This window comes from Plecotus auritus, assembly GCF_963455305.1.
Source record: "Plecotus auritus genome assembly, chromosome: 5".
Classification (NCBI taxonomy): Eukaryota; Metazoa; Chordata; class Mammalia; order Chiroptera; family Vespertilionidae; genus Plecotus; species Plecotus auritus.
In genome coordinates this window covers 99,417,345-99,438,240 of record NC_137776.1, presented here as the reverse complement: position 1 = coordinate 99,438,240, position 20,896 = coordinate 99,417,345, and the positions used below count along the sequence as shown (strand labels likewise).

The 20,896-nt window shown below is 44.8% G+C and overlaps 1 protein-coding gene across 5 annotated transcripts in view; it reads right to left on the bottom strand.

The window, feature by feature from the left end:
* The window catches only part of UGGT1 (UDP-glucose glycoprotein glucosyltransferase 1), a 200,882-nt gene that overhangs the window by 32,991 nt on the left and 146,995 nt on the right, over positions 1–20,896 (bottom strand). For all 5 annotated transcript variants that reach the window (XM_080670465.1, XM_080670464.1, XM_080670463.1 and 2 more), the window contains 11 exons: positions 19,651–19,730; positions 18,138–18,327; positions 14,145–14,303; positions 12,674–12,759; positions 10,565–10,649; positions 8,517–8,605; positions 7,975–8,079; positions 6,539–6,623; positions 5,148–5,330; positions 4,417–4,577; positions 2,219–2,333 (listed from right to left, as the gene is read on the bottom strand). In XM_080670465.1, coding sequence (XP_080526591.1) covers positions 2,219–2,333; positions 4,417–4,577; positions 5,148–5,330; positions 6,539–6,623; positions 7,975–8,079; positions 8,517–8,605; positions 10,565–10,649; positions 12,674–12,759; positions 14,145–14,303; positions 18,138–18,327; positions 19,651–19,730 — 1,338 coding nt within the window. The remainder of the gene's footprint in view (positions 1–2,218; positions 2,334–4,416; positions 4,578–5,147; positions 5,331–6,538; positions 6,624–7,974; positions 8,080–8,516; positions 8,606–10,564; positions 10,650–12,673; positions 12,760–14,144; positions 14,304–18,137; positions 18,328–19,650; positions 19,731–20,896) is intronic.

Genomic DNA, 20,896 nt, shown 5'->3' with positions numbered 1-20,896 from the left:
CCTCAAAAAATTAAATATTGAACTGCCATTTGATCCAGTGATCCCACTTCTAGGAATATATCCTAAGAAAACAGAAACACCAATCAGAAAGGATATATGCACCCCTACGTTCATAGTGGCACAATTTACAATAGCTAAGATTTGGAAACAGCCTAAGTGCCCCTCAGCAGGTGACTGGATCAGAAAACTATGGTACATCTACACAATGGGATACTACGTTGCTGTAAAAAAAAAAAGGAACTCTTGCCATTCGCAAGAGCATGGATGGACCTGGAGAGCATTATGCTAAACGAAATAAGCCAGTCAGAGAAAGATAAATATCACATGATCTCACTCATTTGTGGGATATAATGAACATAAACTGATAAACAAAAACAGATCCGGAGACAGAGAAGCAGCGAACAGACTGGCAAACTTCAGAGGGAAGGCAGAGGAGGGTGGGTGGTGGTGGTGGTGGGGGTAAGAGGGAGAGATCAACCAAAGGACTTGTATGCATGCATTTAAGCATAACCAATGGACACAGACACTAGGGGGGTGAGGGGATGTGCTGGGAGTGTGGGTTGGCCGGGGAGAGCTCAACGGGAGAAAAAGGAGACATATGTAATACTGTATGTAATACTTTAAACAATAAAGAATTTAAAATTTGAACAATAAAATATATTTAGAAAACAAACAACTACAAAAAGCAATAATTATAAATCTGTATTGATGGGCATATAATGTGTAAACATGTAAACTATATGACAACAACAGTATAGGGGTACAAAGCTTTTGGATACTACTAAAGTTGTTATTAATCCAAACTAGATTGTCATAAATTAAATTATTAATGATAACCATCAAGACACCACTAAGAAAATAACTCAAAAGTATATAGCAAAAGGAACAAAGGAATTAAAATATCCAACATAAAAGGCAATGATGTAGGACGTGAGGAACACAAGAGGATATATAGGATACAAATAGGAAATGGCAGATGTAAATCCCATTTCACTGATAATTACATTAAGTGCAGATGCATTAAACTCTTCAACTGAAAGCCACATGGGATGTCAGCTCACACCTACCAAATTAATATACTGACAACAAGTATTGGTCAAAACATGAATTGACAGGAATTCTTATATAGCTGATGAGAGTATAAATTAAAACTACTTTGGAAAACTGTTTGGAATTATCTAGTAAAGATAAAAACACACAAGTCTGATGACCAAGCAATTCTATTTGTACATGCAACTGAAAACTGTACACGTGCACCAAGACACGTGTGTGAGTGACCACAGAGCATTACCCATGGAAGACAGAGATAGAAAACACCCTGAATGTAGGATAAACAAACAAAACATCATGCACTACATGCACACAACATGGATGCATCTCCGACACAATGCTGAACAAGAGCTCATCTTTTATGATGCCAGAGAGACAGGAAGGGGAAAAACAGGGGAGACGACAGTTTAGTTTACAGGAAACATGTGTACTGTATGTCTCTGTAGAGTCATTCTATAGAAAAGCAGTCAGATGGCCACCACAGCACTCAGGATGCTGGAGACTTTTGCTAGGGAAGGGTGGCTTCTGGGATGCTAGGAGTGTTCTATGTCTTAAACTAGGTGGTGGTACATGGGCATTTGCTCTGTGGTGATTTATTAATGCACATGAATATGTGTATATTTTTGTTTTGTACACTTTTCTTTATGGGTGCTATACATCACAAAAAGGCTTAAATGTGTTTAAGGCAGACTTTGAAGTAAAACAAATTATGTGAAACTATATACAACATCTAAATGAACAGTATTTAGCTCAGCTAAGTTTCTTAAAAAACACCATGGTTTCTGACATAGAAAAAGGAGTCTTGTGATACTGTACCCTACATTGTAACTTGGAGCTGGTTAGTTCCTAGAGAAAAGGAATGAACTGACCCTAGCAGGCAGAGAAACAAACGTATCTGAGAAGCTTGGGTACAAACTGAAAAGATCCAGGCATGTTCAGGGAGCCGGCGCCTCCTCCTATCCCTTCCAGCAACCCTGAGCGCAGGAAGTTTCCCCCAGCGCGTCTTCTCAGGAGTTCAGGTGGACACGCCACACACACCCACACACAACTCCTCCCCCGAAGCAACAGAGCACTGTCCCAGCAGAGGGAGCACTGCGCAGCCAACACTTCATTTCCGGACACAGCACTGCACTCCCCTCACTGCAAGTGCCCCCAACAACACACTTACCTGGTCAAGATTGGAAAGACTGTTAGGGTCCTGACTCAGACCTTGGTACTGTCCCCTGAGTCTGTCACCAGCAGCTATTTTCCTAAACTTCTTCAGGTCAACGACATACAGTGCACTGGACAGAGAAGACCCATTTGTTATAACCATGCATTATGGCAGGAATGTGCCCCCACCAGACAATGGGACAGGTCACTAGGCAAACATTCTGGCTTCTATTTGAAAGGTAAGCTGAGGCCTGAGAGTGGACCTTGGGGTCAGTATATGCTACCTCAAAGATGGCTAAGAAAATTATTACAAATCCCACATTCTGCCACCACAAGTGCACTTTGTCACTGTTCTTATTTGTCTTCCAAAAGAAATAATTTAACCTCTGACAAGAGATTTCTAAGCAAATGTCAGCAGATTAGGTAATAAAAGGTATAGTAACTACTAAATAACCATTAGTCCAAGATGTCTTGCTGATGTTTTAAAGGTTGAAGGTGGAAAAAAACAAGTGCTACCATTCTTCTGGACCAAAAACAAAGCTGAGCACTAAAATCATCATCCCCAACACCCACGCTGTGTGTGCTGCCCCCTGCAAGCCTCCCACCCTCACCCTTGTGTGCTGTTCCCTACAAGCCCCACCCTCACCCCTGTGTGCTGTTCCCTGCAAGACCCACCCTCACCCCTGTGTGCTGTTCCCTGCAAGCCCCACCCTCACCCCTGTGTGCTGTTCCCTGCAAGACCCACCCTCATTCCTGCATGCTGCCCCCTGCAAGCCCCCTACCCTCACCCTGTGTGCTATTCCCTGCAAGCTCCCACCCTCACCCGTGTGTGCTGTTCCCTGCAAGCTCCCACCCTCACCCGTGTCCTGTTCCCTGCAAGCCCCATCCTCATCCCTGCATGCTGTCCCCTGCAAGCCCCCACCCTCACCCCTGTGTGTGCTGTTCCCTGCAAGCCCCACTCTCACCCGTGTGCTGTTCCCTGCAAGCCCCCCGACTCACCCCTGTATGAGCTGTTCCCTGCAAGCCCCCACCCTCACCCCTGTGTGTTGTTCCCTGCAAGCCCCCCACCCTCACCCTTCTGTGCTGTTCTCTGCAAGCCCCCCACCCTCACCCGTGTGTGTGCTGTTCCCTGCAAGCCCCACCCTCACCCCTGTGTGCTGTTCCCTGCAAGCCCCACCCTCACCCCTGTGCTGTTCCCTGCAAGCCCCACCCTCACCCCTGTGTGCTGTTCCCTGCAAGCCCCCACCCTCACCCGTGTGCTGTTCCCTGCAAGCCCCCACCCTCACCCCTGTGTGCTGTTCCCTGCAAGCCCCACCCTCACCCGTGTGCTGTTCCCTGCAAGCCCCCCACCCTCACCCCTGTGTGTGCTGTTCCCTGCAAGCCCCACGCTCCAACCTTCCAATCCCACTTTGCCTGAGAAGACCATGCAATGTGCAGTGGGAAAGCATCAAATGCACACATGGTCTGACCCAGGAGTTCCACTTCTAGGAATTTATCCCATAGCTACAATGAAATATACAAAGCAATGTCTGTAATTATCCAGTGCAATAATGTCATAGCAAAAGACTATAAATAAAATAACTCTACTGGAATAATATGTAGATGTAAAAAGGAATAAGTTATCTCTCAACATATAATAAGATCTACTAGAGAGATTACGTTAAAAAGAAGCAAGGCATAAAACTATAAATGGGATGGTATATTTTGTGTAAAAGAGAATTCATATTTTGTGCAAAAAGAAGGCAGAGTTGTTCATGTAAGAATTAAGAAATTCTGCCTGGCCGGTGTGGCTCAGTGGTTGAGTGTAGACCAGGAGGTCACGGTTCGATTCCCGGGCACATGCCCCAGTTGCTGGCTTGATCTTCCGTGTGGGTGTGCAGGAGGCAGCCAATCAATGATTCTCTCTCATCATTGATGTTTCTCTCTCTCTCCCCCTCTCCCTTCCTCTCTGAAATCAATAAAAAAAGTAAAAATAAATTTAAAAAAAGGAATTATGGAATTCCATTGGACATAGAGTAAATTAACAGAGGAGGTTATCTGCTGTGGAATGAAAACCGGGTGGAATAGAGACAGGATTCACTTTTTTTTTCCCTGTATACTTTTTTATAATTCTTATTTATGAACCATATTTGTGTATTAGCTATTCAGTATTAAATATACAAAATTAATTTAAAGAAAATAAAACCAGTGTTAGGAGCGGCCCATTTTCAGTACCTGATGTGATACTTGCGCCCAGCTAAGTGGCTGGCCCAGTACCCTGACTTCCAGAACCTGTAGCCATCCATTTCCTTCCGGCTGTCACAGAAAGGGGTATAACCGTAAGGGGCACCATCCAAATTGAAATCTCTTAACTCTTTCAGATCTGTCCGTACGATCTGGAGAAAAGGTCACAAGTCATCTGTTAGACAACCTCGCAGACAGCATGTCCTGGCATCCGAAGCCGCACTGAGGCTCAGGCCGCTGCGGGAGTGCCAGCCACACCTGCCTCTTCCACTGACCAGCGACCTCCTCCCTCACAGGCAGACATTCAATGTAGCGCTTGGCACACAGAGAGGAGAAATAATCAAATACATATTGCTTAGCGGCCTCTCTGTGACTCAGTTGCCTCATCTGTAAAATGGGAAACTCATGAGACTGCTGGGAGGTTTATGTGAATTAATATGCAAACAAATGTGAAACAATGCCTATTTCTAGTCTGTATGTGAAATGAATTAAGATAAAAATCATGATGTAATGACAACTATGTAACAAAGACATAGAATAGGAAAAGAACAGATCAAATGCAAATGTTAAAAGTGATCACAGCTAGGTGCTACTTTTCCACATATTCTAAATAATGTGAAATAAACATGTATTTTTCATAACTGGAAAAGTAAAATAATTCAAAAAGTAAAAGGAAGCCCAGCGCCTTATACAGACAGTTTGCGCGGCCTCCAGGCGCTCACCTGGTCGGCATCCACGAACAGGACTTTGTCCACAACCAGGGGGAAGAGCACGTCCAGGAAGAGGATCTTGTAGCCCCAGATGGTGCGCTGCTTCTCCGTCTGCGGATGGAGCCACCGCGGCCACTTGTACTGGACAAGCTCATAGTGGAAGCTGTACTTGTTTGCCATGTAAGGTATAAATTCCTATTGCCAGACACGGAACAACCATCACTTACTTTAAGAAAACTGACTTCATAATAGAAGACAACAGTCACGATTATGGCACAAAACACATTTAGTGACAAGTCCCAATGGGTCTCATAAAAACTCAGACCCTGGTCCACTTGTGAGGACATAAAAGAATACATATAAACTTTTGCCAAATCCCCATTTCTTTATGACTTCTGAACACTACATGAAATGACAGAAATCTTCAAGAAAAGCCTTTAGACAACTAATTTGCATTTGTGTGGGTGTGTTTAAGAGAAATGAACTTCATTTGTCTAAACTCGATCAGTAAAGCACTTTTTTGAGCTGGTCATTTTATTGTTGGCACTGTTACAGATGCCCCCCTTTTCCCTGCCAGCACCCAGGCCTTCACCCCATTGTCTGTGTCCCTGGGCTATGCATACACACTCTTTAGCTAATCTCTTCCAATCTCCCCAATCTGTCAGTCTGCTCCATGCATCCAGGCCTCTGGACCTATTTTGTCTGTCAGTTTATAGTGTTCTTAGAGACAACATGTCCGTGAGGTCATGTGGCATTGTCTCTCTGACTGGCTTGTTTCATCTCCGCTAGGTCTAACCCAGGAAATGACGTGCTAACCCAAACACTCTGGACAAATGGGCTGCCATTAAGCCTTTCATATTCTAAACACAAGAACCTTCAGGGGACAGGAAGTGAAGACTCATCTGGAAGGGAAATTACTGAATGCCTTAAAAGTTATTTAATAACTTCCACAGAATAACAACAAAGAGCCAACTAAGAGGGCAAATGCTAACTGACAAACCAAGCAGAAAGGCTTCCTGGTGTGCTCTACTGGACACCATGAGGCACTGCTGTGTGGCCACTGGGAGCCGCCTGGAGAGCCTTTCTGACTGGAAGCCAGCGTGTCCTCTCGTTAGACAGCTCGCAGAAGAGAACTTGACCTCATCGAGCAGAGGACACGGCTCTCTTCCTGGGTTACCCAAGCTTCCAACAAGACATGATTTTGTGTTCAGTTTCATGACAACTCTTCCCCCCAGATAGATCCATCTGGAAGAGTAATCAACATAGAAACATGCAATTGAATCAGGGAAGTCAATAGAAGGAAAAATGTTAAGTTATGCAGATGACATGGAAGTAGTAAAAAGTGTATTATACTATACATATCTCCTTAGGAAGAATGATTTTCTTTTTTCTGAGGAACAAACCTTAAAAGTGGGGGACAAATAATTCTTCAGAAACCAGAATTTCACAGGAGTCTTGGTGTTCTTCAGCACTGATAGCATCATTATGCTGCCCAAGAAAAGAAAGAACACTAATGACCTTCCAATGCTTTTCATCTCAACAACCCCAGTTGTGAGGGATGCGATCACCAAGTGTTCTGCACGGCAGAGCTAGCTGATGGCTCGTGAGGCTCAGAGGGACCCCTCGCAATGGAGAGCGGCACTCGTTCCTCGGCATGAACCCATCAGAGTGAGGAGGGGCATCTCTCACCCACAAACGTACACCAACCGATCAAGGCCAAGGTCTCGGGCCTGCTGCCTCCTAGAGAGACTGCTCCGTGACCTGATATGTCAGTGATGATGCAACTGAAAGCGGAGGCTGTGCTGACTGCGCCCTCCTAAAGCCCTGGCTGCCTCCAAGCCTGTGGGGCCGCAAGGAGAAGGGGTGTGGGTGTGGAAAGGAAAGGCAGATGGTTACAGTCCCAGGATTCCCTACTTTGAAAACAAAAATACATTTTGAGCCCTAGCCAGTTTGGCTCAGTGGATAGAGCATTGGCCTGCGGACTGAAGGGTCCCGGGTTCAATTCCGGTCAAGACACGTGCCCGGGTATGGACTCGATCCCCAGTGGGGGTGTGCAGGAGGCAGCCAATCAATGATTCTCTCTCATCACTGATGTTTCTATCTCTCTCTCCCTCTCCCTTCCTCTCTGAAATCAATAAAAATATATCTTAAAAAAATACTTTTGAGTTAAGGATTTTAATTAAATTTAGTTGTTACTAACATCTGGCCTTACTGTTTTGGTCAGATATTGTTTCTAAGACAAGAGTGAAATGACATTCTGATGACTTGCTACACTAGATCTGTAGTGGAATACTAAAGCAACAAGAACCTGGCATTCGGAAAGTGCCTCAGGCAGGGCACTCCTCAGGACCTCCCCTGGCGACCCCTGGGGCAACCAGCCCAAGCCAGGGCCTCTCCTTGGCTCTGGCTGTGACCTCAGGCAGCCCCTTCACCCTGAGTCTCTAGTTGTCTATAAAACAGGTCCCACTGCAGCTCTCAAACCCCATGAATCTTCAGAAGGCAGGTCCATGGTCCTATCCCACATCTGTTCTCTATGTTAACCTCCTAATTGATGGTTGAAGCAATGCTTGGGGGCCAGTTAAACACCATCTATATATATGCACAATGATATTAAAGGGTTATAGCCGTGTAATAGCCACATCAATGCTTTCACTATAAAGCTTCAGTCCGCGCTGCTAGCCAGATCAAAACAACTATACGGAAATCTTTCATAGCCCTCGGAGTGCTCCGGATGCACAGAAGTGTGACAGGCAGGAGTGCACAGAGCACTTCCTCTCTCAATAAGAACACGGCAACAAATTCACTCATATATTCATACAAAAACACCAACAGGACTAACCGGAGAAATCTTTCATAGAGATGACCCGATGCAACAGAGAAAATATTAATTATGTCGTCTTTATCTTGTTTCACTTCCTCGGTCCTCTGTCCTCCCGTGAAGCCCCTATAATCATAAAGGGGAAAATAAGCACAAAAGGAGAAATGCTCATACAGACTGTGGCTGTGAAGGGAGCGGGAGATGGGCCTGACAGTCCCGCTCCTTCCCTAGCAAGTGGCGCAGCGGGACCAGGAGCAGGGCCCCTCCCACCCGCAGGGTGAGGAGAGGGGCAGCTGCAGGAAAAGACAGAACACAGATGGCAGCGAGCTCAGCGGACAATAGGAGCAGCACAGCTGCAGGGGCAAGAGCAGGAGAGGGCCCTTCCCCAGGGCCGCGGTGTTCCGTTCGCCGTGGGAGACACGCGTGCCCACGAACGGAAGGGCCATTTCTGGCTGCACACACAGGACAGCACCTGGAAGGTCTAAGACAGAATGCTTAGAAGAGAGGGAGGATGCTTGTGTCTGTTTTCCTAAGAAAGCACTTTTTTTATTATGCCAATTTACCATTTGAAGGAATCCCAGAATCCAGATTCATTCTCATTAGTTCCATCACTCAGCAAGTCTTCATTCACCATGTCTGCCTTCTTCTGAACCTGCAATCACGGATGATGGACTTAGTCCTCCTGTTGTTTAACAGGCATTAAACTGACGTCCACTGTGGGTACTGCCAATCACCAGGAATTAATTTTCCCATAAGCAGCACAGCCTACTCCGAGGCTCGATGTACTCAACAGAAATATCTTAATCACATCACACAAAACCTGAAGTGAAAAGACAGCAACCCCTTTTCATTAGAAAATAGCTGTTTTCAGTTTGCAAAATGGGCAAGAAAACCCTCAAACAATTGTGTAGGAAACATAGTCTGAGTGAAATTGCAAGTGTAATTCACCACCTGAGAGCCAGCTCTCGGGGGAGGCGCAGCTGCGTGTGTCCTGGCAGGAGGCACTGTGTGCACAGCCTCTGTCCGGATTCACTGGCCGAGCCAGCAGGGCTCCTGGACAGCACAGGGAGGGCTGTCTCCCGCCATGATCTGCAGTTGTGTTAGGCTTTCCTGGGTGTAAGAACTGTGGGTTCAGTTCCTGACCAGCACAGGAAAGTGAGTAGCTGCTCAACAAAGTGAGTCGTAATCTTTTTGCTGGTGGAGGGGCTGGCCTTCAATTTGTAAAAAAACACAAAATCTGTGAAGCACAATGAAGCAAAGTGCAATAAAATGAGGCATGCCTGTATTTACTCCATAAGACCTTTGAATTTAAGGCACTAAGAACTTTAACATTCTGAGAGTAGAAAGAAGTGAAAAGAAATTAAATGAGCTACCATTTATAATTATTGAAATTTTCATTGGCATTATCCCCAATTTCCTGAAAATAAAATTATGAATAATCATGTAAATTATGGCGGTATCTGCACCACAATGTCTATGAAAACATTTTACCTGAAATGAGACTTACATTGCTCACTGAGATTACCCAAAAGGTGGGCTCTGAGCTGAAGCAAGCCCTCAGCTGAAGCAAGTCACAAATGTATATTTAGAAAAGACATTTTGTACTTAAAGCTGCATTCCTATAAACACTACAGTGAAATTCCAATGATGAATTAGTCTTGGGTTTCTTTTTCTTCCCCTCTCAGCTTTACTGAGATATAATTGACAAATAACATTGTATAAATTTAAGGTATACAATGTGATAATTTTGTCTACATACATACCGTGAAATGATTACCACAATAATAGATTATTGGAATTAACATATCCATTAACTCACAAAGTTTGGGGCTGGTTTCAAGATATTTATTTTTATTTTTTCAATGTAAGAATGTTTTATTTTAAATTTTATATCTTGCCGAAACCGGTTTGGCTCAGTGGATAGAGCGTCGGCCTGCGGACTGAAGGGTCCCAGGTTCGATTCCGGTCAAGGGCATGTACCTTGGTTGCGGGCACATCCCCAGTGGGAGGTGTGCAGGAGGCAGCTGATCGATGTTTCTCTCTCATCGATGTTTCTAGCTCTCTATCCCTCTCCCTTCCTCTCTGTAAAATATCAATAAAATATATTAAAAAATAATAATAAAAATAAATTTTATATCTTTATTGTTGAAAGTATTACAGATGCCTCCCTTTTTCCCCCCCACTTGACCCCCTCCCCCAGGCCTTCACCTGAGTCCATGGGTTATGCTTATAAATTCTTTGGTTAATTTCTCCCCACCCCACCTTCCTTCTGAGATTCGTTAGACTGATACATATTTTTATTGAAATCAGTTTTATTAAAAAACTGATTTCAGAGAGGAAGGGAAAGGGAGAAATAGAAACATCAACGATGAGAGAGAATCATCGATTGGCTGCCTCCTGCATGCTTCCATTGGGGAATGAGCCCACAACCCAGGCGGCTGTGCCCTGACCAGGAATCGAACCAGGACCTCCTGGTTCATGGGTTGATGTTCAACCACCAAGCCACACCAGCCGGGCGCGATACATATTTTAGATAATATCTACCGAATGCCAGAGTCCTGCTCCTTTTAACAACTATAAAAGAGCGGCTGCCTTCATACACCAAACTCACCTTCACTTTAATAATTTTGCTCTTGAAGTTATTGAGGACGACAACAACTTCACCAGCATCGGGCGGAGAGTCTGTCCCGTCATGGCTTAGAGAGAAAGGGAGCAGTAAGATGGATGCTACAAATCACAGTCTCAAATGCAGGAAATGCTCTGACATCCATCACCATATTTGTCCCTCACTTGATCATAAAGGAGTTTTTCAGAACAAATTTATTTTCACGACCTGCAGGAAGCCCCTTCAAGGTAACAGAAGAACTTGCCCAAGTCTCTACCTTTAAACCCCGTGCATCCCCGTCCGTCACAGCCCAGACTTCCTTCCCAAGTCACTGAAATGACCTTTCAGCGTGAGAGCTGCCAGGGCCGCCAGCTGTGTGACGGACACTCTCCTCCATCTGTGCTCGCACGGTCTGAGCCCCCAGCACCTCCCATGGGGAGTGCGGAAAGCCAGGTAAATAGGAACACACTGGGCTCACTGTCACGCAGGGAGAGTTCTCAGGCAGAGGTGCCTGAGGGGCTCTGGAGGCTGGGAACAGGGACTGCCCACTGGGAGGCTCGGAGGCAGGAAGAAGAAGGCAGGTGCTGGGAGTTAGGCAAGTGGCCAGGGAAAAGGCACGTGGAGGACCGTGGTTTAGAAAAACAGAGAAGTGTCTTACGACAGATTACAATTCTGTAAAATCCTATTTGGGGAAAACATCGTTGGGAGAAAACTACTGTTGATAATGAAGAACTTGTTATAACACAAGAGTCTTCATGTCCTGGGCAAGAAATACACGGTCAGGCCGGTCCCAGGGAGCACAGAGGCGGATACAGCAAGAGGCCGTGCGAACCAGCGCCAATGGAAGCCATTTCCTATATAAACTGAGAGGAAGCCTTTCGCATAGTTCAACACCAACTTAAACTGCATTAGCAGAATTCAGACCACACCTTTTTAGAGGCAGTGTAATTTTTAAAACGAACAGTCATTTGTTACAAACCTTAAAGCCAAATCCCTGCTCCTGACGAAACGCCCTGAGGCCTTGCTCCCAGCCCACCGCAGGCCAGGGCCCCGTGAGCACCAGCACCCACGCTGAAGCTCACAGGGCCTGCTCACCTGTAACTCAGGGTCAGGAAACAGGGTGGGAAAGTCTTAACTGTCCTACATTTCCTCCCTCCCTTCTTGAAATGACTGATTTCTCACAGCGTGGTTCCATCACAGCGAAATGATTGACAGTGGGGTGCTGGCAGCAGAAAGAAAATGGGACCTAAAGGCCCATCTCTTCCTCCCCCGCCCAGCGCGCACCAGGTGCCCCGAGGGTCGTGCGGAGTGGCTCTGTGAGAGCTGGCAGTCACCGTGGCAATGTGGGAGCTGGCAGAGGCTGAATGGGGAGTGTGGTGACTTCAGGAGGGGGACCTGCCCAATGCTGGGCTTCTTTCTGAGGCAGCTGTGCAGAATGACCCCAAGCACATGGAAGCCTGGTAGAATCTGGGTACCACCCAGGGAGAGAACGAACTAGAACTATTGCCAGCCGTGCACTGCAGAAGGGCGCTGGCTGCCAGTGCGCCGCCCACCAGAGCAGGGCCTGTGAAACCCTGTGACGGGCTCCCTCAGCTCCCTGCACAGCAGCAGTGCCTGGGGAGGAAGGGGCCAGAGGCGCAGGGCGGGCCCAGCAAGTGCATCCTGGGATCTCTGTGATCTGACTCCGTCTCCTGAAGTGAAAGGTTCTTGCTGGCAGCTGTGTGCCTGGACCCTACATCCACTGACCCTGCTGTGCAACCTGAGTGGGGAGGATGGCAAGGTGGTGGCTGTTTCACAGCTGCCTGCAGCGTCCCTCCAAGGACTATCAGTGTGGGATGAACTAGGGCTACCCTGGCCCAAGAAAACCAGAGTGAAGAAGGAGCCGCAGCCTGTTCTACATGGTCCCGCTACATAACCTGGGCATCAGCAGCACCGACCTTGGGCTCGCCGGAGGCCGTGCACTTTCTGGAGGGCTTATAGATGCAGAGGAAAGGCCAGGCCTTCAGGGAAAGGGGTGCCAGGCCCGAGGACATCTGGAGCACCGGATTATAAATTAAATTCTGACACCCTGGCTAACTGCCAATGTAGTATTCAATGTACATCACTTAATCCTACCTATAGATCCTGTAAATATCTTCGGAACGTCCTTTCCTCAGTCTGAGAATCCAAGCTCCTGGGTTGGCTTTTAACTGGAAGTAACCCTAGGATAAGAAGAAAAGACAAATTTTAGTAGGAGTCCAAGAACAGAGTTAATCTCTTGAAAATGCACATATTTATACCCTAAATCTGCTTTAGAACATTTTGGAAAAGTAAGAAATATGCGTACACATGTCACTGCTGTCAGAGCAATGACATCATCACACATGGAGCCTCTGGACAACCGCATTGCCCGTCTCTGAGCGTGAGGTGCAAAGCGAGCACTTCTCACCTGTTATGATGAAGGTAATTCTGACCTCAAGAGACCCACTGAGAGCATCTGCTAAGGGTGCCCAGACCACACTTGGAGAACTGCTAAACTAGGGTCATGTGTATTCTGTGGAATATTCTGCAGCTTTTAAAAACAATGAGGTGGATCTATATGCACTGTTATATAACAAGATGCAGAACAATGGAACAGTGTTTACAATACAATACGAACACACAAAACAAATTTACATATTTTATATATATATGCATGCAAATACATAGAAAATTCTAGAAGAATTGTGGTTAATTTTAGGAAGAGAAATTGGTGGCTTAATAATGGAGAATGTTTGCTTTATCTGTATTTGAAAAAATGATCACAAGGAGGTTGTATACATGTATTGCTGGTGTCATTAAAATAAATAGCCTGTCTTCATCTTTAAAAAAAAAAAGACAAATTTTAGTTCTCTTTCAAACATCAATATCCTGTTTCTGAGGGACAGTTATTTCTTTTTTTGAAATAATCACCTATATTTAAAATAAGATAGCTAACAAATCAGTGTAACACAAAAAAAAACCTACATATTAGAAACACTAGAAAAATACAGGCCAATCCAGCCAAGAGCCTGCCCAGAGCCGCCCTTCAGTAACGAACCAATGTGTGACGTGTGAGGAAGCTGCACGCCGCCAATGGAAAGAGGAGCGCTACCAGCTCCTAAGTAATGCGTGTGCAGGCTCCAATGTGGTTTAGAGTAGGCCAGCCGTGGGCAAACTACGGCCCGCGGGCCGGATCCGGCCCATTTGGCTGTTCTATCCGGCCCGCGGAGCCGAAAGAGCTGAGGGTTCTCTTGCTTTCCCCTCCACTCCTTTACTTTGAATTTATATTAGTTCACACAAACACTCCATCCATGCTTTTGTTCCGGCCCTCCGGTCCAGTTTAAGAACCCATTGTGGCCCTCAAGTCAAAAAGTTTGCCCACCCCTGGTAGGCCATTCCAACATGTCTTCTTCTAAAGCGACATATAACTATAACCTGTAATTTTAAACAGGATTTCTATATTGACCAAATGTAGTTAACCATGAATTTTAATCTCACTCATGTTCAGAATGCTCACGGCTCCATCATAAATTACAGTGCCGAAAGGCACAGGACGCGGTGTTCCCCTCGAAGCACGGGTCATTACCAGGTTGGCCATCACGATGGTGTCCACAACGATGGGGCTGGCTGAAGCTCCCAGCGTGAACTGCAGGCCTCGCGGAGGCTGCCCGGTGGTGATGTCATAGCAGTGACCTTCTAGGAGGAGGTACTCCAGCTCGTACTCAGCAGCCACCACGCTGTCCACCTGCAACACCACACTCCCATCACTTAGACCACTTGGCAGTAAAGAGAAACAAACTACATGCAACTACATGGATGAAGCGAAAATGCATGATGCAAAGTGAATGAAGGCTTATGTTTAAGGGTGACATATCGTAGGACACATTTATAAGAAATTCAAAACAAGCCAACTTCAGTGACAGAAAGCACATCTGCAGTTGCCTGGGCCAAGAGTGGGAAGGGCACTGCCTGCATGGGACCCGGGGAAGCTTTCAGGGTGAATGACTGCTCTGTAACTTCACTGGCTTGTGGTTGCAGACAGTATACAATTTTAAAAACTAAGGTGGGTTGAAAAGAGATTTAAAAAGAAGAGGTTACTTCACAAGCAGGATGGGAAGATTCTAACTAGAAAGGTAGTACAGGGCAAGCATGGAACATAAACTGCCAAACAAATGAACAGATCTGAGAGCTAACTAATGGAGAAGATAGAAAAGACAATCTTACAAGGATTCGTTTACATAAGATAACATGGCAACAATGAGAAAAATCCAAGAAACATCAGAGACGCAAATTCATCTTGCCCTTCAGATTACAGCTGAAAATATTGCTATTCTACATTGCAAATGTCCAAAATGTTCTAATGGCTCCATAATGGCATAGAATCATCCATGTTCTACACCAATTGGCAAAGTTATCACTGATTCCTTGCAGAAAACATAGCTGCAGTGTCTTGGGGCAGCTTGGATTTCGCTTATTAAAGAGTTTCTATCCTAGGCTTGGCTTTGTAACCCGAGCTAATGCTACTGATGCACCCTTGGAGCCACTATGTAGTGACACTAAAATGCTAACTTAAATTCCAGAAGCGTAGTAACAAGAGCTAAGAGGTAGGCCTCCACCTGCTCACCAAGTCCAGGCTCTGAATGTGCAGTGCAATGCAGAGAAACAGGAGAAAGCCTTGGGGGGGGGGGGGGGGTGGGAGAGATCAACCAAAGAACTTGCCTGCATATATGCATAATCCATGGACACAGACAGTAGGGTGGTGAAGGCCTGGATCGGGGGGGGGGACATGTATGGGGTGGAGCAGGTTAATGGGGAAAAAGAGGGGGACATCTGTAATACTTTCAACAATAAAGATAAATTTTAAAAATAATCTATAATAAAAAAAGCGTAATAGGCTCATTAGACCAGACAGCCAGATGACCTTCCGGACACCTTCTGGACGAAGCCAGGGCTGCGAGGGCTGAGTCCCTTGCCTGAATTTCATGCATCGGGCCTCTAGTCTCTCTATATAAAAGCCTAAGTGACCATTTGACCATTAGCTATGATGCACACTGACCACAGGGGGCAGATGCTCAATGCTAAGGCATGGAAACATGGAACAGACTGTTGAATCTCAGAGGAGAGGGGGGAAGCGGGAGGCGGGAAGAGATTAACCGAAGATCTTATATGCATACTAGAGCTGAAACCGGCAGTCCGACATCCCCCGAAGGGTCCCGGATTGCGAGAGGGTGCATGAATCTGTGCCCTGGGCCTCTAGTCATAACAGAAAAGAGCACCCAGGCTCGGAAGACATGGAGGAAACCTTGTTTTGCACCTGATTCTGTGCCTCCGTGTACTGCTCTTCAGTGCTGCGTGTGGCTGTTTCACAGCCTCTTCAGCAAAAGCTGGTTTCTCGGGAGCACAGACTCAACTTCCTATTTGTTAAAAATATGGTCGATAGGATTGCGGTGGGGAATGAGGTAAGTGTGCACACGCAAACATGCTTCCCTAACTCAGTGCCTGAAGGACCCGTCTTAAAGAAACCAGACTTGTTTAACCTAATGAAAAATACAGAAATCCTTTGGTGGCTATTTTTAAGTTCTGATCTCCCAATTCCCAAGAAGACAGAACATAGAGAAAAATCAGTGAAGCCAAAAGCTGGTTCTTCAAAAATAGCAACAAATTGACAAACTTTTAGCTAGAATGACCAGGTAAAAAAGAGAGAAGAGCCAATTTACTGAAATTAGCAAGAAAACAGGAGACATTGCTACTAGAATTAAAAGGCTATATGAAAACGTATGCCAACAAATTAGATAACCTTGGTAGAAAGATAAATTCCTAAGATATAAAAACTCTGGAAACTGACAAGCTAAAACAGAAAATCAAGAAAATTAAAGAAAACGAGTTTGGAAAGAAAGAAGTAAAATTACCCCTATTTGCAGGTGACATGACCTTATACAGGCTTGTATATACTAAAACTACAAAACGTTGTTGAAAGAAATTAAAGACTTAAATAAATAGAAAAACAGCCCATATTCATATATCAGAACACTGTATTGTTAAAATGGCAAATCTCCAAATCTAGGGATTTAATGTAATTCCTATCAAAATCCCACAGCCTTTTCTGCAGATATTAACAAGCTGATTGCAAAAGGCAAAAGAGCCAAAATAACTTGAAAAAGAAAGAAAATTAGAAAACTCACACAAACCCATTTCAAAACTCATTACAAAGCCACGTGGGATTGACATGTGGTACTGGCCTAAGGATGGACACACAGATCAATGGAATGGAACTGAGAGTCTAGAATTAAATCTTCACATTTAGGATTAATTCATCTTCAACAAATGTGTCAAGACCATTCAGTTGGGGAAAGAACAGTCTTTTTAATAAATGATGCAACTGAAAATCCACTGAGAGAATAAAGCTGACACCCTCACACTATACACAAAAATAACTCAAAATGAATCAAAGACCTAAATTTAAGAGTTTAAAATTTTGGAAGTCTTAAAAGAAAACATAGGAGCAAATCTTTGTGACCTGGTATTAAACAATGATTTCTCAAGTAGAACACCAGAAGCAAATACAACAACAACAACAACAAAAACAGGTAAATCAGACTTCATCAAATTTGAAACATCTGTGCTTCACAGGTAACCCATGGAATGAAAAAAACTTATTTGCCAATAATATAGTTGATAAGGGACAGTATCCAGGCTATATAAAGAACTCTTACAATTTGACAAAAAGACAAGCAATTTTTTAAAATAGGCAAAAGATTTGAATACATATTTCTTTAAAGATGGTATACAGATGACCAATAAACACATTAAAAAATGCTTATCATTATTTGTCATTGGGTCAGGAATGGAAAATGGTATAGTCACTTTGGAAAACAGCTCAGCAATCCTTCAAAAGGTCAAACACAGAATTATCATACGATCTAGAAATTCTACTCCTAAGTATATACCCAAGAGAAATAAAAGCATATCTATAAAAACTTGTGCATGGATGTTCATAGCAGCATTAATCATAATAGCCAAAAAGTAGAAACAACTCAAATGTCTATCAATGAATAAATAATTAACATGTGGTCTATCCATACTATGGAATATTATCTGGCAATAAATTATCTGGCAATGTGCTAATATATGCTACAACAAGGATGAATCTTGAAAATAAATTTAAAGTGAAAGAAGGCAGTCATAAAAATATGATTCCATTTAGATAAAATGTTAGAACAGGCAAATCCATAGAGACACAAGGTTAGAGTAGTGGTGGCCAGGAGGAATGAGACTGACTGATAATAGGTGTGGAGTTTCCTTAAGGGGGGATGGAAACATCCTATAATCAGGTAGTGATGTTGGTTACAGAGCTCTGTGAGTATATTAAAACTACTCAGCTATACATTTTAAAAGCGTGAATTTTATGGTATGGGAATTAGATCTCAATGAAGCTATTATTTTAAAGAATTATGCCTGAATATTGACATCTCAAAGGCCTGCCTAGATGGTGACCCAGTCTGTTCAGTCAGGGACTATCACCACTACACCTAAAGCAGGTTCTCACATGATTAACACTTGGACGCGCTGACATGCTTACCTCTTCTAAATAAATGTTATCCAGATCATACGGTGTTCTGACAGACTCTACCATCCAACTCTCAGGTGTGTTCAAATTCAGAGTGAACAGAGGAGACTGTGGCATATCCAAAAATTTGGCTATTGGACCTTTAGCAAAACTATTGTCTGAAGTAAAAGAAATCTCTGGTTCTAAGACGTAACGGTAAAAGCTGAAATTAAAAAGAAAAGTATTAGTTTTTAAAAAATTACAACCACAGTCCTTGAGATTATAGGTCTCCATAAAGGTAAACGGGCTTATAACAAACAGATCTGGAAGGTTTCCTTCCAGATTGGGAAGGTGTTTCCAAAACTATTTCTTGACCTAACTAGCCTCCTGTGGTTGTTGAAGATGCAAAGAAGAGCCAGAGGAATAGGACTGAGAGGGAGGCCGCCCCTCCTGTACGGATGTGGATGGTGCTCTTGGAGTTGTAGGCATTTCCTGAGTGTTTGCCTTTCTTCAGTAAGAAAACTCATTTTTATCTTACAAAGTCCTAAATGGTGACTGGGTTGTCAGATGCACCCTGAAAACACTGTATGTAATAATTTAAACATATCTCCTGAACAGGGCAATGGTGGGAGCTGGGAACTCTTTTGTCTCTTTCAAACACTGTTTAAATTCACTTAGAATCAGCCCTAGCCAGTTTGGCTCAGTGGATAGAGAGTTGGTCTGTGGACCGAAGGGTCCTGGGTTTGACTCTGGTCAAGGGCATATTACCCCAGTTGCAGGCTCCTCCCTGGCCCGGGCCCTGGTCTGGGCTCGTGCAGGAGGCAACCAATCAATGTGTTTCTTGACCAGGAGACCGGCCGGCCAAACTCCCGTGTCCCCTCCCCTGGCCGGCCCCGTTATCGGGGCAGGCCGGCAGGACCCCACCATGCACTGGGCCTCTAGTAAAGAAATAAACTCACTTAGAATCTAACCTATAGAACACAGCATATTTGTAAACTAGAAATTTCCCATAGCCCCAACATGTGTCATACTATGACTATTAACTGCTTTTTGTATCTTTTTTCATAATGACATTTCAAAGCTCTGAGAGGAAGCCTGCCCTCCTTTTGTAGATGCACACAAAGGAGCCTCAGCAAGCTCCTAGGACGTACATCCTCCAACCTGAAATAACTGCTCTTAGTTTAAGGTAAAGACGCACAGACAAGTCTTTTCTCAACATGGCACAGAGAGGTCAATGTAATAGCTACACTGATCAAACGTTCTAAAATTAGAGAACTATGTAATTCTGACCAATGAGAGAGAGAGAGAGCGAGGGAGACAGGGAGACAGGGAGAGAGAGAGAGGAGCACAGCTCAGGGAGCGTGGCTAGTGCCACAGAAGTGCACCCACACCCACACCCACAGGGAGTTCCTACAACTTCTGATTAGAGCAGGGAGCTAGCAAACCTAAGCATTCAGTAAGTGATCTTTTCAAACATGACAATCCACTTATAAAACCAGCTTTTAGATGTCTGTCAGCTATTGATTTCTTAAAGAGCTTGCTTTACCTTTTTAAAGGCATGTCAGAAAGTTTAGATTGGCAGTTCATAAATACTCTTAGATTCATGTTGATCAGCTGAGTTAACACCTAAAAGAGCAAACCAGATGACAAAACATAAATTTATCTCTTGATACTAAAAGACAGAACATTTCTTAACATCTCAAGAAAAGAGACAAACTCTAGCGCACAATGTAAATCACACACACACACAAACACGCATGCACGCACGCACGTATGCCACGGCCACTGCAGCCACAGCCCCTACGCAGGTGTGAAGCAGCAGCATTTTTAAAGACCCCTTGGTGCAGCTTACATACTGTGGTATAAAACACGTGCACACAAATACCCACAACAGAAGGTTAGTTCGTTACACTTCATTAAAACTTTATCTTTAAAAAAACCACAACATAAAACAAGTCGAAGCAACGGTCTTTCAGGCAGAGCTCTTTTAAATGTTCTCAAAAGTGCAATGCCTTATACATATCTAAGACATCCTATCTAATAAAAGAGTAATATGTAAATTAACCATCATTCCGCTATACCCACAAGCCACGCCCACCAGCCAATCAGGAGTGAGTATGCAAATTAACCCAAACAAGATTGCTGCGGCCATGGAGCGAGCAGGAGGCTTGGGTTACCCTGGTAATGGAGGAAGCCAAGCTTTCTGCACACCCTGGCCGGCCTAGGACTCCACTCAAGGCTACAAAGTTTCAATTACAGAAGATAAATAAATCCCAGCAAAAATGGCTGCAGCCACGGAGCAAGCAGGAGGCTTGGCTCCACTCAAGGCTACAAAGTTTCAATCATAGAAGACAAATAAATCCCAGATCCCAGGGCCTCTGCTTGGGTCACCAAGGGGTGTGGCTGGCCTGCAAACCACCACCGGACCCTCGCCCAGGCTGCCCCACACCCCAAGGGAGCCCACACCCTGATCCAGGACACCCTTCAGGGCAAACCAGCTGGCCCCCACCCATGCACCAGGCCTCTATCCTGCCTAATAAAAGAGTAATATGCAAATTGACCATCACTCCAACACACAAGATGGCTGCCCCCATGTGGACACAAGATGGCTGCCACAAGATGGCCAGCAGGGGAGGGCAGTTGGGAGGGACCAGGCCTACAAGGGAGGGCAGTTGTGGGCTATCAGGTTAGCAGGGGAGGGCAGTTGGGAGGGACCAGGCCTGCAAGGGAGGGCAGTTGGGGGTGATCAAGCCTGCAGGGGAGGGCAGTTAGGGGTGACCAGGCCGGCAGAG